Source organism: Capra hircus, chromosome 13 (genome assembly GCF_001704415.2).
Source record: "Capra hircus breed San Clemente chromosome 13, ASM170441v1, whole genome shotgun sequence".
NCBI lineage: Eukaryota > Metazoa > Chordata > Mammalia > Artiodactyla > Bovidae > Capra > Capra hircus.
In genome coordinates this window covers 56,388,624-56,413,950 of record NC_030820.1, presented here as the reverse complement: position 1 = coordinate 56,413,950, position 25,327 = coordinate 56,388,624, and the positions used below count along the sequence as shown (strand labels likewise).

The 25,327-nt window shown below is 49.9% G+C and overlaps 1 protein-coding gene across 1 annotated transcript; it reads left to right on the top strand.

Moving 5' to 3' along the window:
• EDN3 (endothelin 3) lies at positions 771-25,323 on the top strand. The gene is made up of 5 exons (XM_018057604.1): positions 771-1,204; positions 1,794-2,082; positions 20,771-20,947; positions 22,025-22,105; positions 24,813-25,323. Exons 1-5 carry the CDS (start codon positions 1,153-1,155, stop codon positions 24,850-24,852), a joined length of 639 nt encoding a protein of 212 aa, XP_017913093.1. The 5' UTR covers positions 771-1,152; the 3' UTR covers positions 24,853-25,323.

The window sequence follows — 25,327 nt, the reverse complement described above, 5'->3', positions numbered from 1 at the left end:
AGGGCTTCCCGATGTGCTCAGAGGTCAGTAGTCCAGGGCAGAGTCCACAGGAAGCATTCATTCATTCATCCACAAATCTTTCTTGAGTAGTTTCCAAGCACCGTTCTCAGCACAGAGGGTGTTAAACAGATTGACCGACCCTCTCCCCTGTGCTGCTCAGCCCAGGGGACCAGTCTCAGGGGAGCTGGGAGAATGCCCTATATGTGAGGCCCAGAAGACCACCTTGGGCAATGAAGAGAGGAACCTGCCTCTCACTGGAGCCACCTCCCCTGCACAAGGGGCTCTGAGCGAGCTGGGGCACCCCAGGACCGCTAACCCTACTTCTCGGCTGACTTTGCTCTTGATTGCTGCCCACACCCACCGGCTGTGAGCTCCTGGGAGAGGCTGGGAGACGCTGCTGGTGCCCGTGAGTCACGAGTGTAAAGTACGCCCAGGGCCTTGGCAGGCAGGTCTGTGCAAGGGTAAGGTGTCATTAGGTGAACGCTGACAAATGCTGCCTTCTCGAACTCTGGAGATAAAAGATAGGCTCCCCGTGCAGTCTTTTTATCTCTCCCACTGTGCTGGGGTGGGAGCTGCAGGTCCCCGGGCAGCGGGGCAGCGAGGCAGCGAGGCAGCGAGGCAGCGAGGTAGGGGTGCGAGCAGGAGTGCGCGCGTGTGCGTGTGTGCATGTGCGTGTGTGCGCGCGCGTGGCCTTCCGGCAGCTGTCCCGGCCCCCACCCCACCCCACCCCACCCATCGCACCCGGCCCTGCGCGCCACCCCCACCCCTCGCCGTGCTGGGTGCGCCGCGGGCCGCTGCGCGACTAGCTGGTTCCCCAGCGCCTGGGAGGCGACCCCCGTGAGCCCCGGGTTCAAAGGCCCCAGCGCTGCAACTCCAGCCCCTCCGGGGGGCGGGGAGGCGAAAGGGGTGGTGCGGGAGCCAGAAAAGCCCTAACCCACAGCCGGCAGCCCTGAGCCGGGATGGGCAGCGCGCTCTGAAGTTTGTGACGGTCGCAGCCGACTCCTGGCCGCAGCCTGGGAGGCGGCGAGCCAGCGGCCGGCCTCGAAGCATCTGCAGTTGGAGGGTGAGGCCCGCTGTGCCCGGCCCGAGCGCCCTTTGGCTGCCACAGGCGCCCGTCCTCCCGCGCGGTGCGCCCACGCCCGATCCGGGTTCATGGAGCTGGGGCTGTGCTTCCTTTTCGGGCTCGCTGTGACCTCCGCCGCAGGTAAGCGGGCCGGGCGGCGCGCGTCTCCTGGCGCGAGCGCACACAAAAGGACCCCGGATCGGGGGCGCGGGGAGGGTGCCTCCCCAGGGGAGCGGCCTGGGGGCAGGCTAGAGGGCAGAAGCTGAGGGCACGGACCACCCCGCGGGCCCGGGAGGTTGCAGCCCACACGCAGGCAGACCTGGGGCCCGGGGCCGACTTGGTCAATTTTTCATGAAGTCGGGAACTTTTCCAAAAGTTTGCAAACGATTCAGAAACTGTGCAAAATGATTGCAAAGTGTTCAGAAAGCCTGCACAATGCTTGCACGTTTTCAGTGGGTGCAGATTGCTTGCACGCTGTGGAGTAAGTGAGAAGAGCTCCCAAGATTGTCACAAAGTGTGCACACAACTTGCAAGCTTTTCAGAAACTGCTGCACATAGCTTTGCAAAATTTTCCGAACATTGGGAGTAGCTTGGAGACTTAACAAAAAGTGCCCTTAGCTTGCAGACTTGGCAGAAAGTTTGGTTGTCCCCTTCCCCAGGTTCTATGGGATGGTGGGTGTAAGGTCTGCATTCCTAGGAACTCAGGAGCCCCTCCATCTGCCTCCTGCAGGATGGGTGCCTCACCCCCAGTCTGGGGATGCTGGCAGGAACAGCATGCCCCGGGCCCCCTCTGCAGCCAGATCGGAGGGGGACACCAAGGAGACTGTGGCCACCATGGCAGCCTGGGGTCCAAGCCCCAGAAGCCCTTGGCGGGAGCAGGGACCAAGTCAGTTTGGGAAGCAGGGGGCCGAGGGGGTCCCTGTGCACCACCGAGCCCGGCGCTGTACATGTTTTACCTACAAGGACAAAGAGTGCGTCTACTATTGCCACCTGGACATCATCTGGATCAACACTCCTGAGTGAGTCAGCCCTGGGGGTGGGGGGAGTTGTCCCGGGGGGAGGGGAGGGGGGCTCCTGGCTTAGGCCCCTCTCTTCACACTGAAGGAGGACCTAGTTCCTTCTGAGCCCAGTCAGCCCAGAGCCCACTTGGCACAGCCTTCAGCCCTCCTGCCAACCCAGGTTGGCTCTGCAGGTCAAGGATGTGACTCTCATCTCCTCTGAGGGCCTGGCCTGGGAGAAACCCAAGCCCAGAGTGTCTGAACTGGTGGAGGGGCGAATGAAATGAACCAGCCAGAGGGATTAGACACCTGAGAAGTCCCTCTGGGGGGAGGAAGCCCTGAAAGTTACTCCTGCCCCCGGGCCATGTGGGTCCTGCCCCTCTGCTGACCCTGCCAGGCTCCAAGGAGTTTCAAATTCCTTGAAAGCAGTCTGTTCTCTGGGGAGTGCAGGGGTGGGCTAGGCAGGGCCTAGTGAAACCTCCCCCACGGGGTGAAATTCCGTGGAATTCAGGCTCCTTACCTCCTGGGTGGTGAGCCCACAGTTCCTCCTCTCTCCCATGTCACCCCTGCACCCAACAGCTCCCCTTCTCTCCTCCAGTCCGTAAGAACTCTCTTACTGCAAAACTGAGACAGTGCCACCTGAGTCCCTCGTGGAGTCTCCTTAATGTAAAGTACCCCCTCTCCCGAGGCCTTGGGTAATGACTCAGCTTAGGAACCCCTTCTAAAGAAACATCCTCCTGCAAACTGTGAAAAGTGCTTGACCTCATCTGATCACCAGCCTTTGGAATTTGCTTTCCTGGTCTCTAAATTCCAGGACTTGGACCAGACGTCTCTAGGTGTCTCTGGGTATTCTTGGGATACCTTGGGCATCCTGCTTAGCCTTTCCAGAGCCCTGGACCTGGACAGGCAACTTTGCATCGGTGTTTGGGTCCCCTTGATCCAGGGGTTCCTTTGTCCCTGAGCCATGTGACCTCTGAGCACCCTGGGTGACAGCTTGATGGGCCGTACATAGCCACCTTGTTTTACCGATACCCTGAGGATGAAGTGCAAAGGAGACTGAACCTAGGGGGTCAGATATCTTTCAAAACCAGGTCGTGAGTCCTCTGAGTACATCTGGTCTGGAAAGTCACCCTGCTGTCCTGCATGGCAGGCAGGACTGGCTCCACCCAGGAGCCTGGACACATGTACAAGGTCCCGGCTCAGAAGGACCCTCATAGTATAAAGTGTATAGTTGATGTCTTGAAATGCTTAATACTTTTTAAATTCAAGTATAGTTGATGTACAGTATTGTGTTAGTTTCAGGTGTACAACACAATGAAATGCTTAATATTCTTTGAAGCAAGGGCTCTACATTTGTATTTTATCCCAGGCCACCCAATAGAGAGCTGACCCCGATGCCAGAACTTGCTTGCTGGGTTATGTCTGGTCAGCACACAGAGGGATGACTAGACCAGATCTTAAAAAGAGAGGTGTGCTGGGGAGGGACTCCTGGACAGGCTGCCACTGACAGCCTTCTATTCCCATACAGCGGTCAGGGCCAGCTTCTCCTGCAGTCTCCATCATCCTGATACTTGTCCTCTCTGATTCTTATCCTCCTGGCATCGTCCTCTGACTAAATTAGCTTCACAGAACCCTGGGCAACCTTGGCAAGAATCCCAGGCTGTGGTTCTAGAAGGAGAAAGAAGAAAGCAAAGCCAGTTAGGGGAAGGGGACTTTGCAGAGGATAGGAGGGGAGAGAGGAGAGGATATTGGGAGACCACCTTAGTTTTCTGCCTGTTGCCAAGCTCTGAGCACTCGCTGCATGGGTCCCCATGACCTGGTGGGAATCCTGTCTCCCCATTCTGAGCTATCATGTATGACCTGAGATGAAGCCATGGGTCTTTGGCTTTTTCCAGGATATCCAACTTGCTAATGTTCCCCTCACAGCTTGATTTACCTCTTCCCTTCTTCCCAGACCCTGATTCATTTTAAACACAAGAGGGAAGGATTAAATATGGTGTTTGGGAGTTTCATGAGCTACCCTGGGAAACAGAAAATGACAATAGCCAGACTTGAGCATTTTAAAGTCAGACAAGCAACGTAACCTTTATACAGAAGATGTTCCCAGATGGTCTCTCTCTGCTTTCCTTTCTTTCCCTTCCTCCCTCCTTCGCTCTTTCCTTCCTTCTGAAAATTGTTGCTGTATGGGCAACTTCACTGGCAAACTTTAAAACATCTTGGACAAGATTGCAAAGTGAGGGGTGGGCTTTAGGGAACTTGGGCTTTCGGAGAAATGGAAGCATCTGAAAATGACTGGATTGAACTAAAGGGCAGGGTGACCCACACAAGGACTTTTCCAGGTTCTGTTTCCCATTCCCTCCCCAACCTACCATCAGAGCCCTATGTTGAGGGCTCCTCTCTCTTAGCTGTCGTCCCTCTTCTTCAGTAGACCTTCCTCATCTCCTGAGACTTCTCCAAGTATGATTTGCATCCTATCCCCACCACTGGCTGTGCTGGGAGACCACAGGAGTCTGGGTCTTCATGCCTAAATTGAGAGTCTGGAACGCTGGGTGATTTTTAGCTTCTGGTGTCTTTCCTTCTTCTGCCTTCCAGTTGCACGGAGGTAGAGGCAACAATCCTGCTTTATCTCAGAATGATGCTTGAGAAGTTGCAAGGCCTTCTTGGAGAAGGTCATTTCAGCTGCGTTTAAGGACCTGCAGGCTGCTTAAAGGGGGATGTTGTTCTTGCATCTCATGTGGAAAGTTAAGGCTGTAGAGAGTAGCTGCTCCCAGAGGTGTTTTCCAGGCATGAGATCCAAGTTCTCTGGTTTCCTCACATCCTTCTAAGCACTTAGCTTTTCCAGATCTGAGCTTGATCTGCACCCAGCACATAGTAAATGCTCAGTAATGCTGGTCTTTGCTGTCACTGAGGTTCTATCTGCAGGACTTTCTCCCACGAATGAGGTGTCCCGTCCCAGAGGTCTTACATCCCTAGAGACATGTGCAGGAATGTGGATTTTTCTGGGGCTGTTGCTCATAACTTCCATTGTTTCCTCCAGAAGATCTCAGGCCCCAAAGAGAAATGAGCCAACTGCATCTCAGGCAGGTGCCTTCTTAGACCTGGGGAGGCAGCGGAGACGGCTGCCCGCCCACGAGGCGAGGGATGTTCATGGCTCTCCTTGGTCCTGTTAGGAAGCCGCTGTGCCTTCCCCCGCCCCCAGCAACCCCACCATTGCCAATGAAAACAAAGCCCCACCTCAGAGGAAATACTCATCTCATCTCATGGTCATGGAAAATATGCCAAGAATAAGATCATAAGGAGAGAAATAGGGACAAGTAGGACACGACTGAAGCGACTTAGCAGCAGCAACAGCAGCAGCAGGCCACATACTTAAATCCCTGTGCACTCGGGGCTGTTCCACAAGAATAGTTCAAAAACAGGAGTGTCTTGTGACAATCTTGTGAAGGATTGTCTCTGTTGGTGTTTCCAGAAAGACGGAACTAATAGGATGTGTATATACAGATCTTTATGTGTATATAAACACACTACACACACACAGAGAGGAACTGACGTTACAGTCTGCAATCTGAGGCATCCTGAAGGCTGAATTCCCTTCCTACTCAGGGCATCTCACTTCTCTCTGTCAGAGCCTTCACCTGATTAGATGAGGCCCACCCACATTATAAAGGGTAATCTGCTTTACTCAACATCTACTGATTTAAGTGTTAATTGCATCTAAAATATACCTTCCTGGCAACATCTAGACTGGCTTTCGGTCACAGATCTGGGTACTGTGGCCCAGTCAAGTTGACACATACAATTAACCATCACAGAGTTCTCAGTGCTAACCATACCCTCAGCAGGGCAGCCCCTCTGCCCGTGCTACCATCCATCCACCTGGCCGCAGAGTGAAACCTCTAGCTCTGACAGCCGATGAAGCTGCAGGGCCCCCAGCAAGGAGCCCCGCTCAGTCTCTCCCACTTCGTTCCTGAGAGCTGAGTGGCCCTGCCATCTGTTAATCCCTCCAAGGATGTAATGACAGAGGCACTGTGATGCTGTGACAGCAACAGTGTTTCCAAACAAAAGTCTGAGCCACATGGTCTGACAAGCAGGAATGCATTTCTGGAAAGAGCAGTGCAGGATGTTTGGAGTCACGGCCGTGGTGGAAAATCTGGGCTCTGTAGACTCGTGAGAAGACTCCAGCCCCAGGAGCTCTGCCCGGTGTCCTGTTTGTGATTCGCTGCATGGCCTGGGGACGGTACCGCCCTCTCCCCGTGCCCCCAGGTAAGGTGCAGGCAAAAGTGTGACTCTAGGATGGTGACCTAACAAGGTGACCAGCCTGGCCACACTGACTCAGCCAGTAGGAATGATATTTTTCCCCAAAGAAGAGGTGTAAACATAATAATAATTGTTCAATATATCCTACCACAAAAAGGCAACAATTCAACAGAGTCATCTTTGCCCCTCCTGTTGTTCAAGAGAGGTATGCCACATGTTTCTAGGGAGGGGACATTTTAAGTTTGAGAACATCCCAGTGGAAGGGATGGATCTGGTTCTCCAGCCTCCCGCTGATGTGGGACTGGCTGTCCACCCACTGTGTGATCGCAGGGATCCCAATAACAATCATGTGACCCGCAAGTCAGGACTGGGAGTACCATTGCTGGAGATACAGCTTTTGAGGCAGAGGGACAGTCTTTTGAGCATGATCATGATCTTGCAGGCAATGGTCCACACTGATGTTGACCATGACTCCTGTGAGTAAAGACATGTGAGGATGACATGAGAGAGTGTGTGGAGTGTTCTCAGCACAGTATCTGAGCACAGTATCTGAGCACAGCCCACTCTAGTGGGCTCCATACCTCAGGACCACAGGACCATGTGGATAAGTGTACAACCCTGGGGGCTGCATAACCTTCCCTGTCGCCCCACACAGCCTGTGATTGGAGGAGCCTGGGACGAAGAAGCTCAAGTCCTGCTGAAGTCGGCTTCCTTGGACCCTTAAACCATGGTCTTACCCAGCTTCCTGCAGTGACACTGAGGAGCTTGCACCCGGGTACCCCAGTTTTTCCCTACGCTAAGCCTCTTGGTGGGCAATCTCTTAGCATTTGTTCTGCATCAGGTTTACAGACCCTGGGAAAAGGTGTGTCTGGCTGACTGCCCTGCTGATAAGCCGCTTGATAAGCACCCTGGTGGCCAAAGGTTGTTGAGGCTTGATGAGGTTTGGTCCTGCCCTTTTCTGCCCCTCCTTTGTTGTTTGCTTCCCTGGTGAATAATTGGAATGTTCGGGGAAAGGGGCATGGTGTTCTCTGAAGGCATTGCTCTGGGGCTCCCTGTGCTAAATAAGCAGGTGCGTACAGTGACAGTGGGGGTAGGGGGAGGGCTAGGGTGATGTGGCAGCATGGTAGCGGGTCTGGCTGTGCTGTGCTTAGTCGCTCAGTCGTGTCTGAGGTTGTAGCCTTTCAGGCTCCTCTGCCATGCGGATTCTCCAGTTCAGTTCAGTCCAGTTCAGTCGCTCAGTCGTGATCAACTCTGCGACCCCATGAACTGCAGCACTCCAGGCCTCCCTGTCCGTCACCAACTCCCAGAGTTTACCCAAACTCATGTCCATTGAGTCAGTGATGCCTTCCACCATCTCATCCTCTGTCGTCCCCTTCTCCTCCTGCCCGCAATCTTTCCCAGCATCAGGGTCTTTTCAAATGAGTCAGCTCTCTGCATCAGGTGGCCAAAGTATTGGAGTTTCAGCTTCAACATCAGACCTTCCAATGAACACCCAGGACCAATCTCCTTTAAGATGGACTGGTTGCATCTCTTTGCAGCCCAAGGGACTCTCAAGAGACTTCTCCAACACCACAGTTCAAAACCATCAATTCTTCGGCGCTCAGCTTTCTTTATAGTCCAACTCTCACATCCATACATGACTACTGGAAAAACCATAGCCTTGACTAGATGGAACTTTGTTGGCAAAGTAATGTCTCTGCTTTTTAATATGCTATCTAGGTTGGTCATAACTTTCCTTCCAAGAAGTAAGCGTCTTTTAATTTCATGGCTGCAATCACCATCTGAAGTGATTTTGGAGCCCCCAAAAATAAAGTCTGACACTGGGTCCACTCTTTCCCCATCTATTTGCCATGAAGTGATGGGACCAGATGCCATGATCTTAGTTTTCTGAATGTTGAGCTTTAAGCCAACGTTTTCACTCTCCTCTTTCACTTTCATCAAGAGGCTCTTTAGTTCTTCACTTTCTGCCATAAGGGTGGTATCATCTGAGTATCTGAGGTTATTGATATTTCTCCTGGCAATCTTGATTCCAGCTTGTGCTTCATCCAGCCCAGTGTTTCTCATGATGTACTCTGCATGTAAGTTAAATAAGCAGGGTGACAATATACAGCCTTGACATACTCCTTTTCCAATTTGGAACCAGTCTGTTGTTCCATGTCCAGTTCTAACTGTTGCTTCCTGACCTGCATACAGGTTTCTCAAGAGGCAGGTCAGGTGGTCTGGTATTCTCATCTCTTTCAGAATTTTCCACAGTTTATTGTGATCCACACAGTCAAAGGCTTTGGCATAGTCAATAAAGCAGAAACAGATGTTTTTCTGGAATGCTCTTGCTTTTTTGGTGATCCAGCAGATGTTGGCAATTTGATCGCTGGTTCCTCTTCCTTTTCTCCAGGCCAGAATATTCGAATAGGTTGCCATGCCCTCCTTTGTTGCCATGCCCTCCTTCGGAGGATCTTCACATCCCAGGGATTGAACCCAGGTCTCCTGCATTGCAGGCAGATTCTTTACCATCTGAGCCACCGGGCATGTCAGGATAATTTGAATGATCTGTTTGGAACCCCTTTGTTAAATGATGAAATCTTAGTAAGGCTGAGTCCTAACAGAGTAAACACAATGCCTTTCAGTCATTTCTCATTGTACACAGCACCTGGGTCTCAGTACCCAAGACCTGAGTGTGGGCCACCAGGAAGGGATCCCAGGAAATAACTACAGAATTTGTTTACCAAAAATGGTAAATAAATAAGAACACATAAAAAAAGATGGTTATTGGGACTTCCCTGATGGTCCAGTGGTTAAGACTCCTGCTTTCAATTCAAGGGTTTCAGGTTTGATCCCTGGTCAGGGAACTAAGATCCTACACATCGTAGGGTGCAGCCAAAATAATAATAATTAAAAGAGAAGACAGTATCAGCCAGACTAAAAGTGATCTTGAACTCAGGTTTCTGACTGATCATGTTTTTACTCTCTGAGTCATTTCCCTCCCATGTAACCCTCTCCCGCTTAGAAATCTGTACATGTTTACATTCCAGTTTTGAGTTTGGGTAGCAGTAGCTCAGAACATTTCACGGCAAGATGCATTTTTAAAGTTTGATAGCCCTGGGGCTAAATTTCAGAGTTTATTGGCAAGGTCAGCTCATGCAAGGTGACCTCCTGGCTGGGTTCAGCTGGACCTAAAGTCTCCTTTTCTACCCCAGAATGGATGTGAGGAGGTGAGATGTCTGGGGGCAAAGATGGGTTTGTTGAAATGCAGCTGATCCCGACTGGATAAGAAAGAGACTTGAGGCTGGAAAGCAGGTTGATTTGCATCGAGAAGGTCATGACCCTGTGTGCCCCCGAAGGGAAAACTTGGATTTTTGCTAGATGCAGAGGACGTTGCAACTAGGAACTTGGCCTTAAATCTGAAGGCAGATGAAAGGCTGTGACATCTCTGGTGTGGTTTGTTCCTGCAAGAATTTAAAACAAAGGAAGCTGGGAAGCAAACAGTGCTTTCCTTAGGGGGGCCCCACAGCCGGTTGGAACTCACAGGCTTTGTAGCGCCAGATCGCAATCCTGTCCCGGATCCACAGCATCTCAGCAAGTTTGATGGGGGCTGCCTGTGCTCCACTTCCTCCCTCCAGGTAGTTCCCTGTAACCATTGCTCAGCTTTGGAGTACATTAGTAGATTCACTGTTTAACAGAAGGAAACCCTCTCAGTCTAAGCCATGTTTCAGTGGAAACAGAATTCCTTAAAATGGGACACATACGCATGCGCACACCATTTCCCTCTATTTGGGACAGGAACCAATTTTATTTAGAAGGAAAATAAATCCAGGGAATGGCCACAATGTAGATGAGCTGCTGGTCCAGACAAGTTTCCAGGGGCTTCTAGAGTCCTGTTGCCCCACCAAGCCCCCAGGAACAGACAGCAGAACAGGGCATCCCCACCCTTTCTCAGCTGCCCCAGTTTGGAGTCTCAGGAGAGCCAAGAGCATTTGGAGAACCTAGCGATGTTCAGAGCCCTGGAGGCACAGGTCTTCCCTTACTTTACGACCTCTCAGGGCCCACTTAGCAGGAGGCCTTAATAAACAGTAACTCTAGGATGCGGCAGCCAGCGAGCCCTGTGCTTGGCCCAGTAATTTAAAAAACAGAAACGGATTCATGCACCTATGAGAAAGGCTCAGAGGCTGTCAGATGTGGCTGAGGTGTTGCGGTCCTGTGTTGCTTGGTGATGACATGAATGGCCCACAACTTGGGGAGCAGTGAACAGCTTTGCCAAAAGCCAGAAGCAAGTCTGTGAGAGAGCAGAGGTGTCTGTAGCTTTTCCGGGTTTTTCTACATCTGATTTCCACAGATTTCTTGTAGGGTGGCAAGATAGGGTGAGGCTCATGACATACTCTTTCAGGTGCAAACTTGAAGGGGATGCCATAAAATTAAATAAAAGGGAATGCGATGTTTTTTAAAAATGAAAATCAGTGCAGAAGTGTCATAATCAACTAAATACCAACATTTCTGATAAAGACAGGATCTGACTCTGCTTGGTTCTCTTTTGGGGATAGAGCCTGTGTCTCTAGAGGGACTTAAGTTTTCTTAGTTTGAGGTAGGCAATCAAGTGATCAGAATGACCACAACAATGCAAAAAATTAGATTAGGAAGGAAATGGGTGTCTTTATTTTTGTTGCCATGGCAAGTATGTCTTCATTCAGTAAGGTTTTTCCATCCTAAAGATGAAATCTTCTGAAAGTTAGCGAGGGTGTCTTCTCTTCTTTCTGAGGGTTGTTTAAAGGGATGTGTGATGGCGTCTGAACTTTTTTTTTTTTAAATCCCCCTACACATACCCCCATCCTTAAAAAAATACCTGGTCCTTATTTTACTCCTTCTGTTTCCACTGCTGGTAACTATTTTGAGCCACATCTGTCTGCAGCTTTGCATAAAGTTATAATGAGCCTGTGCCAGACAGACGTGGATTGCTCATGCCTACATTTGACCTGGAATGTGTTAGGGTCACTGGGGGTTGGGGAGGGAAACTCTAACCTAACTCACATGGACGCATTTGGGTTGTAGCAGACAGGGGGGAAACCAGCTAACCTGTCGGATTCCCTAAATGGCTTCAGTTGCAAATATTGCAGGCATTTGTTGCCCTAACTTCTTGGCTATTTTTTGAGCTGTCACTCTTTGAAATTCCACCCCACACACAACACACGCAGAAGGATGTTTCTGTTACTCTCTGTTGCTTTGACCACTTGCGCTTCCTCTAAATAGACTTCATTCAGAGCCGTGTGCCTGTGTGAGGGGAGGAGGCTACTGTGTTCAGGGACCTGATGGCACGATTCAGTCTTTGGCTTTGGGGTTATCTCTAAGCTCAGTTATATGGCGGTAGGATGTGGAAGAGTCCTACTCTTTGGATGAAGCTTTCTGAAAACAATTGGTAAGATCCTGGGACTCTCTCCACTTCGGGGTGGGTAGAGACCCCACATTTCATTGTGGTTTCATTGCGGGAGAGAAGCCCTACGCTAGCATATGTGCTATTCGGAGATGCTCAGGTGTAACAGTGAGGGCATTTGGGAATCTCTCCACGGAATTTGGAGTTGGACGGAGTCTCCAAAGATCCAGCCCTTTCATTTCTCAGCCCTGGAAAGAAACCCCTCAGCCAGGGCCTCTCTGGGAGCTAGTCTTCAGTTTGGACCAATATCCTAGGTCTGTCAGCCTAGAGAGGCCCCTGGTTTTGTCTTTGAGATTCATCCTTCCAGGCAGCCTGGTTTTTTCCTCATGTGTCTGCAGAAGTTACTATCAAGATGTGGTTTTTCCATTTTAAGTGATCTAGAGACCATATTCCCTCTAGGACAATGATAGTAGAAATCCAATGCATCAGCTAAGAATTCTAAGCATTTGGGAGATTGGGTTTGGATGAGAAGTAATGGCCAATTAAGACCTCCTTCCTTCTCTCCTTCCCTGATAGCTTCCCTGATACCTTAGTTGGTAAAGAATCCACCAGCAATGCAGGAGAAAGTGAAAGTGAAGTCGCTCAATCATGTCTGACTCTTTGAGACCCCATGGACTGTAGCCTACCAGATTCCTCCATCCATGGGATTTTCCAGGCAAGAGTACTGGAGTGGGTTGCCATTTCCTTCTCCAGGGGATCTTTCCAACCCAGGGATCGAACCTTGGTCTCCCGCATTGCAGGCAGATGCTTTACCCTCTAAGCCACCAGGGAAGTCCTGTTCAATTCCTGGGTCGGGAAGACACCCTGGAGAAGGGATAGGCTATCCACTCCAGTATTCTTGGGCTTTCCTTGTGGCTCAGCTGGTAAAAAATCTGCCTGCAATGTGGGAGACTTGGGTTCAGTCCCTGGTTTGGGAAGATCCCCTAGAGAAGAGAAAGTCTACCCACTCCAGTATTCTGGCCTGGAGAATTCCATGGACTGTTTAGTCCGTGGAGTCGCAAAGAGTCGGACACAACTGAGCAATTTTCACTTCACTTTCCCTCCCTCCTTTCTTCACATAGCAGACCCTTGTTATTGAGATGCTGTAGTATTATTATCGGAGAAGGCAATGGCACCCCACTCCAGTACTCTTGCCTAGAAAATCTCATGGATGGAGGAGCCTGATGCACTGCAGTCCATGGGGTCGCTAAGAGTTGGACACGACTGAGCAACTCCACTTTCACTTTTTACTTTCATGCATTGGAGAAGGAAATGGCCACCCACTCCAGTGTTCTTGCCTGGAGAATCCCAGGGATGGAGGAGCCTGGTGGGCTGCCATCTATGGGGTCGCACAGCTGAAGTGACTTAGCAGCAGCAGCAGCAGTATTATTATGCACCTGCTCCGAGCCAGGCACTGCCTGGGCTTCCCTGGATGCTGAGGTGGACAGGCAGAGGTCAGCTGTTACCTACCCCAGGGGACAGGAAGGAAGCCACACCTGCAGCCCACGTGAGGAAACACCCCTTCTTGGGTCCGACTGATGGGGGTCAATGTTTTCTTTGAAAATACATATAATTCTGGTAAAATTCCCCCCAAACCAAGTCCTGGGTAAACTCATAAGTTGTGGTTTGCTTTCTTTGAGCGGGGGATGGGGGGGGATATCTTTTTTAAAAAGTTAACTACCAACTCACAGCACATTGCTCACCCTTTTGATATTCTAAATATTCTGGTCATTGGCTATTTCTGAGGCTGCAGGAGGACTTCCTCCTTTGGTGGCTGGTGGAGGAACAGTCTGCCTTGGGGGCCTCCCACTTAGAGATGCAGCAATTTTCTGCAGAAGCAAAGCTGCCGATTGCCAGTTCCCTTTATGTTGTTTGTTTTGGGAAGTTCATGGAAGTTCATGTCGTGTTCTTTAGAACCAGAAAGCATGTGTTTCTGCTTGTACAATGAGGTCACTAAGGAGATGTGTTTCCTGGTTATTTTCTTTCCTAGAGGTTGGAAGGGCACCCAGTGGTTGTCTGGCATGAGGCCTGTCCCAAGCCAACTTTCACAGGCATTTGATGAGTGGACAAGGAGTAAATTCACTGTAGGATAAGCCTCTTGAGGTGGTTAGCCAAGTATCTCTGAGCATCATGAGGTTGTATGCTTGCTCCCACCTGCCCAAAGGACAGTGTGATCCAAACCAAACATTTCACAGTGGGCACACCTGGGAAGAAAGCTAGCTTTGTTTGTCCTGACTTGGAACACATTCTTTTGTATTTTGTTGCAATGAAGAAAATCTCTACTTGTCCTTGGCAGCTGCAGAGACTCCTGGTCTTTCTATGAAACCCAAGAGATCATGGTTGCATCCGTCTTGAGTGAGTTCCAGGGTCAGCTTGAGGTCACTGGTTGCAAGCAACAGAAACTTAAATGTAGCTCACACAGCATAGGAGTCTATTGGAAGGACATGGTGTGATCCACAAACTGGAAGGGAGGGAGAGGCAGGACCAAGCTTAGAAAGAGAGAGAAACCAGGACAGGACTGCGGGTCCCAGGGCACAAACAGACAAGGCAGGATGGTTAGTAGCAGCTCCAGACTATTTTCTTTTTTTAAAAATTTTGGTTGCACTATGTGGCATGAGGGATCTTAGTTCCCAGACCAGGGATCGAACCTGTGTCCCCTACAGGGGAAGCTCAGAGTCCCAACTGCTGGACCATCAGGGAATTCCCATCCAAACTATTTTCCGACCTCGAATTGGTTTTCTCAGGTGTCTTGGGAAGGAGAGGGTGCCGTGAGCCAGCTTGGGTCACCTGATGAGTCTTAAGGTGTGGGAAGGTGAGATACAGTGATTGACAGTCTCATCAAGACCTCACACAGGGAAAGGGGGACCATTCCCCAGGGGAAAGACAAGAGATTGGATTCCAGGAGATGAAAACAGCCAGCATTGAACTCAGGCTCTAGAGAATCCTGGGCTTTTAAGTTTTTTAAGGCGGGTATTTCTGTGTCTGAGCTATTGTTTCCTCCTTGTCTCTATGTCTTTGTGCAAAGTGGAAGTGGGGAGGGGGCAGTCCACTAGATGTTTCTTGAAGTGAATGGATGCTTTTACAGGCCTTTGAATATTCAGTCACTTTCTGTAGTTACTTCATTCTGTCTTATTCTTCTAACAGAATTCTTAGTTCACACTTTTTTCTGATTAAGTTTTACAAAGACAGTCAATGAAGTTGATCCACATTTTCTTCCCTGCCCAATAAAATCTGAAATTGAGCCTTAGTTAGAAAGCCTGTTGGAGTCTAGAAGTTGATTCTCCGGGGAGTTGTGAGGGGCAGTATCTAATGACCGCTGGTGCCTGGCAGCTGGGGGGGCCCCCTGCCATCTGCCTGCCACTGGCAAACAGTTGTTCCTCTTCGTTTCAGCTGCAGGACCGGTCAGCAGCATCGTGCCTCCTGTACGATGTGTCCCAAAGATAGTCCTGACCTTGCTCTTCCATTTCAGAAGGAAAATGTGAAGCGGAGGAGACAGCATCATCTTGACGTCTGAGTGTGAAGTGAAAATGTTCTGTTTGTTGGGAAGACACTCACCAGAACCTGGGCTTTTTAAAATTGAAAATGACAACAGTTTGGAAAAATAGTAGCTGGTGCTAATTTTGTCACCATGTCACATGATCTGTCTGGCTTTGCTTTATGGAACAAGCCACTAGAACAGGGATTGTACCCTGAGATACCCATGAAGGCCAGACAGGTAAGAAAAGCAAGCAGAGAAGGACAGGAGTAGGGACTGGGGCCAAACAAGAGTGTCTGAGCCAGGCTTTGATGGTACTACTCAGCTTCAGACAGCTGCTGCTATGTTGGAGTGTGGGACTGGAGTGAGTATAACTGAGAGAAGATGGAAATTGGGATATTTGTGTGAAATTTTCAAGTTAACAAAAACAAAAACACCACCCTCTTGTGACTGGACGAAGCCTACAGAAATGCCAATTTTCTAACCTCTGTACTAGATTAAACTGTGTGTGTACAGGGCCATGGGCCCGTCATGAATCATCAGAAGTCTAGTCCAGGCCCGTACATTGGAAACCACTCTGCAAATATTTGTTGAGTGCTATTCAGTTCGGGGTGGGTAGGTGGGGTTATGAAAACTGGGCTTTCTAGGACAATTCGATCATCTTTGCTGAGAATTTAGTCTGGCTGGGTGATGATGCAGATGGAGAATGAATACAGGAGATTTGAAAGTTTAGTATTTACTAACGTTTATATATGACAGCTGGGAGAAAATGGGAACTAAGGAACACTGTGATAAGTATGATCTTGGCATCACCATCACTGATCAAATAATGAATGTTCTGAGTATATGCTGAGGACAGTTTAATATACAAAGACACACAACACTAGACATTGTCAGTATGATTGTTTTGGGGTGTTTTCTTTTGTCTAAGAGCATTTGTACTGATCTCACCTGCTTCGCTTTTGTTTGGAGCTCTGGGTTATAACTGGAACATTAGCAGGTTGAAATGTTGCCTACTTTTATAAAGAACTTTGTTCTTTAAGCCCCACTGTAGAACAGGAGGCTAAACCACAGGTCAGACGGTGTGCTGGTCAAAGTTCTCAGCCAATTTCACTTCATTTTCAGGGTTCCTTCATTAGTTCCTCCCAATTCACCATTCAAGAGACATTCGTTTCTTTATCATTCAAGAAATGGCAGAGGTACCAAGGCAACAACTAAAATATGAGTGCTTATTGGGCAGACAGTGTAGAGAGATGGCCCAGCCAAAGGAAGCCTGGCGAAGAATGGCACTGCTCTGCCACGCGGCATTCTGGCTCCTTCTTACTTGTCTTTCCTCCTTAGTCACACGTCTTAAATGCAGGGCTGGTAGATAGGGGTTTTTATGCCTGGTACAACTCGCTTGAATTCCCAGACCAAAAAAGCAACAGCAGAAGCCACATCCATTCGCTGCTAGGAGCTCTTTGCTAAGCACTTTTCATGCACTGCAGTGTATCCATCAGTCCAGTGACTTTTGTAAATCAGGAAACTGGAACAGGTGGTGTGATCATCATGTAAGTGCTATACAGCATAATAATGGGATCACCAGGTAACCTTTCTCTGTGCTCTGTGTACCTTGCACATACCTGTGCATATTGGCTTGTGAGGTTTCTTTATCCTGTACTGTTTTCACACACCAGTAGTGTGTGAATGCCCGAAGGCCTTTCTGCATCCTCATCACACTTGGCATAATACCAGGGAGATACAGGCAGACCTTGGAAATACTGCACATGTGGTTCCAGGCTACCTCAGCAAAGTGAAAAAGCAAGTCACACGAATTTTTTGGTTTCTTAACACTTATGAAACTTTTGTTTATGTTAGACTGCCGTATATTAGGTATGCAATAGCATATCTAAGGAGAAGGCAATGGCACCCCACTCCAGGACTCTTGCCTGGAAAATCTCATGGACAGAGGAGCCTGGTAGGCTGCAGTCCATGGGGTCGCTAAGAGTCAGGCATGACTGAGCGACTTCACTTTCACTTTTCATTTTCATGCATTGGAGAAGGAAATGGCAACCCCACTCCAGTATTCTTGCCTGGAGAATCCCAGGGACAGAGGAGCCTAGTGGGCTGCCGTCTGTGGGGTCGCAGAGAGTCGGACACGACTGAAGCGACTTAGCAGCAGCAGCATATCTAAAAAATATACAGCCCTTAAAACTACTTTATTGCTAAAAATTCCAATCATCATCTAATGCATGTGGCCACAAAACTTCAATTTGTAAAATTCATATTATCTGTGAAGTGCAGTAAAATAAGGTATTTCCAGATATAGTGGATGCTTGGCAAATGTTGGAATTTTGTGGTTGTTGAACATTGTAGGTTGGAGAGAATCCAGTCTTACTGGTCTAGTTTATCTCACGCTCAGCAACCAGTTACTTAATTAATAGTCTTCATTTTTTCAGCCTTGTGCTGGGTCCACAGCAGGTGCAAAAGACTGAGCCCTGTCTTCTACTCTCTTGGAGCTGGTGTCCACTGTAAGAGCTGGACAAGAAAGACCCCTGCCCTGGTTCTGTGGGGTAGAGGGCGTCTCTGCCCCTCCTCTGGCCCTATCTCCTACCCACTGCAAGGAGTCTATGGGACTGAAAGCCATATGCCCCTTCTTCTAGACCATATACTGAGTATTTATGATTCTGCAATCACCCCCTCCTCAGGTGTCTCCGAGCCCACTTCAGGGTCTGACATCTATGGACAGAACAGGGCTTAGGGCACATCTCCCAAGGCCTACAGGGCAGCCAAGGCGCAGCTGCTTACAGGATGGGGGGTGGGGATGGGTGGAGCTTGGGGTGCACTTGGGAGCAAGCAGGATGGGAAGCTGAAGTGCCGAGTCTCCCAGTGCTGCCATGTTGCAACACAGAACTCCAAGGAGCCTCAGAATCCTAAAATCAAGTTCTAATTTCCAAGGCATTCTGAAACCAAACTCTTATTTAAGCGCTTGAAGTGAAGTGAAGTCGCTCAGTCGTGTCCAACTCTTTGCGACCCCATGGACTGTAGCCTACCAGGCTCCTCCATCCATGGGATTTTCCAGACAATAGTACTGGAGGGGGTTGCCATTTCCTTCTCCAGGGGATCTTCCCGACCCAGGGATCAAACCCGGGTCTCCTGCATTGTAGACAGATGTTTTACCGTCTGAGCCACTAAGCGCTTATCAGATTTTAAAAACCTTTAAATTTTCAACCTATTGGAAGTGGGCCTTCGTTGGAGCTGGAATTGTTATTGTGGGAAGGAGGGGAGCAGAGGGTAGGCCTTTGGTGGGCAGGACTATATCCTAAGTCCTCTGGTTCTCAGCTTGCATCACCTGCTAGGCTCCCAGGTCAGCCAGCAGAGTGCACACTTAGAACACCCAGGCTTGGAGAGGGTTTTCTCCCTCCATGAACATTCCTGGAAAGTTTCAAGGGCTCATTTGCATACTAGCTCCTCCCACTAGGCTGCTGGGAAAGTGCTTAGCAGTTCTGTTAAAGAATACCAGGTCGCCCTGTTTCCTCACTTAAAACACTTTTTGTGAAGTTGAGTGGCTCTGAGCACACAAATTCCTAATCAGCTGACAGCAACTTCAAAATTGCAGGTCTTGCTGTTGATGGAAAAATGGGAGCCATGGTTGTTAATCCTTGTGTGTAATTTTCATCAAGGAATGGGGGCCTGGGTTTAATGTCAACACCTAGAGACTTAATGTGGCCCTGTTACTGGAAATCTATACCTTTAGCCAAATCCTGCCTCCCCACAATGTCGGTATTGTCTTGCTACCCCACCCCCACCATTTCCCATTCCTGAGAAAAGATGAGGTTTTAGCAAAGATTCCACTCAGAACAGGGCCTTCCCAGGCAGCTCAGGGGTAAAGAATCTGCCTGCCAGCGCAGGAGACACAGGAGACTAGGGTTCAATTCCTGGGTCGGGAAGATCCTCTGGAGAAGGAAATGGCAACCCACTACAGTATTCTTGCCTAGAGAATCCCATGGACAGAGGAGCCTGGTGGGCTACAGTCCACGGGGTCACAAAGAGTCATACACAATTGAGTGATTGAAAACACATGCACAGCTCAGAATGGGAAGGGCCCCTGCTTGCTTTCTCCATCCTGTGAGCACAGACTGCTCCGTACTGGGGCTGCCTGGATCCAGGAACCATTTCATAACTAACTCGGGTAGGAGCAGTGGGGAGAGGGGAAGAGAAAGAGGGTGGGGGTGGTTATGTTCTCAGCTCCAGTCTCCAGTCCAGCAGGGAGCAGGTTTCTCCCAAGCATCAGGTCAGGATGAGGCACCCCCCCACTTTGTCCTCACCACCCCCAAAAGGCACCATGGCATGTGTTTTAAATTAAAGGAAATTCAATTTGATGTTATTTTGAAAGCACACAGAGGATGTCAGAACCCCCTTTGAGGTGGCTGATTGGTGATACTTCATGGGGCTCACAGAAACCAAGGTGGTTAATCTTGGGGACTGGAAGGAAAGCCAGAATTTATTGGAAAAGTAACTTTTGGCCACGTGTTTTTCCTCTAGCTATTATTAATCTGCCCCCAATCCTATTCAGTAGTGCTAATGAATTAAGCAGCTGCTTTTAACTTTTTCCCACTGAATTGCTTGGTAGTGTCCTCCCATCCCTGGAGAGCACTGGTTTGGATCGACATGAGCATAAGAAACAGATTAAACATTTATTGTTTCAAGTGACACCACCACCCTCACGCCAGCTCCAACCATAAAATGAAATGGGTAAATAGTTTCAGGCATTTATTTCTTCATAAGAAGACTTTTCCCAAGGCCGTTTCTGTCTTCGGCTATATATCTCTCAGGGCACAGAGGCTTCCATGTCTGTGTCTTTAAGGAAGTCTTGTTCCAAGGCCACAATGTGTTTCAATGGCCATAACTGAATTTGTATTCCAGTTAGCACAGACTACAAATTTGATGTATGCACAGAAGAAATTTGGTGGCTGGCGGGGCAGGAACAAACCAGGCCTTGGGCTGCGGGGTAGGAAGGCATCTTATTGGTATGGATGACCAGGCTCAGGTGCTGCTGGCTGAAGGATGAAGACTGGGATCAGCATTTGGGCCAGTGGGAATGTCCATGTCAAGGGTTTGGATGCAGGAAGGGGAAACCAGAATTGCCCTGCAAGGATCCAGGACAGGAGGTGTGCTTGCTGAGGTTAGGTCTTGAAAAGACGGAAAATGCACACACGCACACACCTGGCATTGCTGGCTCCCGCCCAGACAGGGCTGGCTGCTGGGAGGGTGCAAACAGGCCATCCTCCATCCTCCACCAGGACTTCCCATCTTCCCAACCCTGAGGCTCCAGCGTACTGCCTGGGGCTTAGGGGAGAGCAGGGGGCAGGGAGTGGGGGTAACAGGGTGAAGGGTTCACTCTAGAACCTTTCCAAGGCTCAAAGTGTGGGGAGGGTGTGGACACCAGATCCTGGGACGTGGCTGCATGGCCTGCCTCACCCACCTTGCGTCCACCATCTTCCACCCCTTTGCCAAGTCCACACCTGCTGGCGCCCAAGAGCAGAGAGACCCAGGCGGCTCGCCCAGAAGTGGCCCTGACGTTGCTCTTTTCTTTGCAGACGGACTGTGCCCTATGGACTGTCCAGCTACAGAGGCAGCGGAAGCAGGGGCAGGAGGTCGGCTGGGCAGTTCCCACAGAGCCCACAGCCAGTGAAGGGGACACTGCGCTGTGCCTGCACAGAGAGCGATGATGACGCCTGCTTGCAGTTCTGCACCTGGTCCCTGGCTGCCCGCGGGTATGACCCCCTCCCTGGCTTTCCGCACTTCCAGAGATCCTTGCCCTAGGCAGTGTGGGTACAGGAGGGCTCGGCTTATCCTGGGGGATACCATCTGATGCGTGGTGAGGGTGGGGACCGCGCAGAGGGGATGTGGAGCCCCGGCTCCTGGAGGGCTGTGGGCATGGTATCCCATCCCCTCGCTGCCTTTCAGAGCGGAGCCCATTAAATGGCCGCGGCCTTATCTGGTCTCCAGAGGTATTTCTTCTGGATTACATAGCAATTTGACAAAATCTGAGTAAGTTGCTAACTCTTAAAAATTGAAGAATACCACCACCACTCCCACAAATGCACATTTTTAGCTTCTTCAAAAGTAACAAATGGGAGCATCTGGTCTCACCAGCCCACATGCCCGCGTGGCCAGATAGGCTGGTACCGAGTGAAGGCCTTGAGTGAGATGTGCAATGTCCGTTCACCTGCGTTACTCATCGTCTTCCTTAGTGGCTCCCTCCCTGGTCCCTGAGTTGGAGACCCTGTAGTCTCCTACAAGCGTCTGGAGAAGCTTGTGAGTCAGTGTGGACTCAGATAAATCAGCAGGCCCTAGGTCTGCTTTGTGGTGGCCATTTAAGTTGGGTTTTACCTAATAGCCATTCCTATTAATGCTCCTCGCTCCTGTTTTTCATTAATTTGGACCAAGACCCTGCCAGGCAGAGCTACCTTGCTGAGCCTCTTCTGAGAGCCGTCGCTGGTGGGATGGCACCTCCAGGTGCTTCCTGGGCAAGTAAGCACCAGCAAGGGGGCTCTCTATGTGGCAACCCACCCCAACCAGGGACCCAGGGCCTGCTGTCTGGAACCCCCAGCACAACCACATTTTTCTTCTTGGCTCCTTAATGTCTAGTGGGTAACTGAGGAGTGTGGGTGGAGGCTGGATTTTAGTGGGACTCCACCCCCGCGTGCTCAGCCTTCGGAAACTATACCTGAGAGGCGGTCCTGGGGGACCATGCTTATACTGGTGGAAAGACAAGCCTTACTGGATGCTGAAAAACCAGCCACATGGAAGTGTAGGTTGATTCATTTGAACTGGCTCTCTCCCCACAGGAATTCAAGGTCGGCACAAACACCTGACAAAGAAGTGGAAAAGCACACTGGTGGTGCCCTGGGGGGCGTGCGTCCGAGGAGGTGAAGTTGTTTTCTGAGTTGCTGCCCCTTGGGCGGCATGGAGAACATGCGGGGCGCATTTGGTCTGTGCAGGTGGCTAGCAGGAACCCCACTGCATGTGGGGGGGTTGCTTTGTCCCCTGGGGTCAGAGCAGCCAAAATTGTGGACAGCCTGCCCTCTGTCTTAGGAGCTGACCCCTGCATTCCCTATAGCTTTTGAGCAGTGATGTCCAGCCCTGGATTTCACCAGGTCTGGATAAAGCTCACCAACCACTGCTTCTTGGAACCCCTGCAGGCTCATCTGCTAGAGCCCATGTTGTGCTTCTACTCCCATAGCAAAATATGATCTTTAGAAAAAGAATCATTTCTTCTTTTCAGCAGCTGATTCTGGACAGAGATGAATTACAGCAGCTGGGTGCCAGGTTCTCCAAGTCCTCCAGTTCATAAGTTTTTTTTAACCCGTTTGTGGTTTTTGTATGATCCTGTGGGCTTCCAGCAGTCCAACTGGGTTTATTTGTCATTCTATCAATCAGAAATTGTTATTAATGAGTTGTCTACACATCTGCAATGGGATGGTAATTTATGTTCGTAGCAATGGCCTGAAGGGGGTTTGGGTTCCTACATGGTTTGACCAAGGGAGGGTTAAACCCTTCTGGATATATACAAGACATTCCAAATTGGTGGCAGATCGCTTCGAGTCATCTGGAGAGGACTCTGTCAGCACCCACAATAAAAACGCAGAGGAGCGGCAGAGGCAGACCCTGGAGAGGATGAGTTAGGCCCCCACCAGTCCCCACTTTGCCTCTTCCTCCTTACCCCAAACCCAAACCACTCTCAGTGAGGGAGTAGTGTGATTAAACCATCCACCTATTATGTCGTTTACTCAATTCAGCAAGGATTCATTGAGCACCTGTGATGTACAGGGCACCATCCTAAATGCTGGGGACACTACCGAGAATACAGCAAAGTTCAGCCTTCCTGGCACTTAAATAGTGGGAGAAGCAGATCGCAAACCAGTACATAAAATACAAAGCAGGGCATGTGAAGGAGAGCGGGAAGCAGGCTGGGGGTAGGGAGTTTTGGGGGTGGTTGCAGGTTGGGTGGTCTCACTGGCCACGTGACAGTGGCATAACGACCTAGAGGAAGTGGGACGGGGTGAGCCAGAGTGATGAGGAAGGGAAGAGGGCGTCAGACAGGGCAGGGTAAGTGCATAGGCCCTGCAGTAGGAACGTGCTGTGCTGAGCGCCTTCTGGGAAGCCAGGGGAGGCCAGTGCTGTTGTCATTATCCTGTGTTGATGTTCAGGAGGTGAGGACATTGGCACAGATGTTCCACCCGGGCCTGGAAAGGATCTGCTTCTAGGCTTTACAATGTTGCATGTCAAGCTCCTGTAAGAAGCTTTGCTTGGAAAGGAAAAGTCTTTCTTTATAAGCATGGTCCCGACTTTCTTGCAAGACTGGAGTTAGCCATCCCTAGATTGACATTTTCAGAGTGGAACTTGCTCCTGTCCTGAGCTTGTGATCCTCAAAGATGGGACTAGGCTGCAAGAAGAGAGCTCCCAAGGCTCTGTTGACAGCGATGACTGTGTGTACACTTTCAGGCAAATGGGAGGCTCTGAAATTGCCAAGAAGCTCTGCCAAAACAAGGAATAGGCTGAAGAGGGATGGGGTGGCTCCCTTTCAGGTAGTGGAGAGCTTGGCTTTTGTTATAGGCTTCTTTCTTCTCTTTCACATATCCCTCCTGCCTTTTCTGAGGTAGGCTGAAGTCAAGGCCAGACAAAGCAAGTAGGCTTTAGACCTCCATCAAAGTGGACGTCCCCGCCCTGCAGTCTGCTTGCCCCTCCACTGGCCCTTTCGGGAGCTCCCTGGGGAGAAGGGCCTGCAGCAGGAAGGCCTCAGTTTTGGCTCCTCCTTGGCTCACATTTCCACCTCTTTGAGGACAAGAAACGAGTTTTGCCTGGGAGAGAAAACCCACTCAAAGGGTCCTCACTTAACAATACAGCCCTTTCCCAAGAATGCCCCATCCAAAGACCCCAGCTTCCCTAATGGGTAAAACGATCCCAGCTGTGCCTCAGGGCCCGCAGCCCAAGGCTCCGGTTTCACTCAGGAAATTGTTTTTGGAGAGGTATGGCACGTCGCAAAGCCACTTCTCTCTGGGAGTGAGTGGACCCCAAGCTAACTCTTTGCAAATGTAAACCCATGTCCATCTGGGAACAGATGCAGGCTCCGTCGGAGCATGTCGATGTCCGACCCATCACAGGGGGCAGGCACCAGGGGTGGGCCAGCAGATCGCAGCTCTACAGGAGCTGATGAGTTTGAAGCTTATGGGATTTAGACAGACATTTTCAGCTGTGCTTGGTACCCACTAAAAGAATACATCTAAAAAAGAAAAGGAAAGGAAGAAAGAAAGGATTCTTGATGTTTGTGATAAGGAAATGAACAACCTCAGGTGTTGAACCCCAGGCCCTGTGGCAGAGGGACTTCCGTGCCCTTTGCCAACAGGCACACAGATGAACCATAGACCTGGTTCCCTGGAAGCCGCTGTGAAGGCAGCCCCAGCGCGAGGCTATTAGGGTGATATTTGTTTTCAGGAAGAAATGTGGATCTTTGGGGAATGGCTTCAAAATAAGCCGCAGACACAAGCGCTTTGTAAATTATGTAAATTTCTATTTATCTATATAATTGGCAACAACTGGGAATTGTAACGCCTGACAGTTCGCAATCTCTTTCAGCTGTGCTCTAGTGGCTACGCTGAGATTACTGAGCAGCTGAAGAAGACGGTGTTTTTCAACAGCAGGGATGGGGAGAGGCCGCCCATCCCCTCCCCCTTCCCCTGCCAAGGTGTTGAATGGTGGATGCTGAGGTGTTAGCCTTGACCAAATGCTAAATTCTCAATGAGTATTATAAGGTACGAATGTGAATATCCATCATAAGGAAATGGAAAGGACTGATGTGCCAGCGAGATGGTATACAGTTTAGAGAAGCAATTATTTATTGTGAAACTGGTCTCTACATCAACTCCTTTCAGTGGATGTGTTTGCAGCAGAATCTCTGTACATAGAGATGTTAAATTCTGTTCTGAATCCCAGCTCATGTTCCTTAGGGCTTGAATTACATTTTTTTTTAAATGCCTAAGCACTGTTTGGCTCTGTGGCAGGATGGTATCTCAGAAACGCATTCATTGTGCTAACACTCAGAAAATCCTGTAAAATGCAAAATAAAAAAATCTGAAAGTTTGCTCTGATTT

Bases quoted from the DNA above. Each gene is read 5' to 3' on its own strand.
- EDN3 (XM_018057604.1), top strand. From the start codon at position 1,153: ATGGAGCTGGGGCTGTGCTTCCTTTTCGGGCTCGCTGTGACCTCCGCC. The intron at 2,083-20,770 runs GTGAGTCAGCCC...TTTTCTTTGCAG, and splicing joins ATCTGGATCAACACTCCTGA to ACGGACTGTGCCCTATGGAC. The intron at 20,948-22,024 runs GTATGACCCCCT...CTCTCCCCACAG, and splicing joins TGGTCCCTGGCTGCCCGCGG to GAATTCAAGGTCGGCACAAA.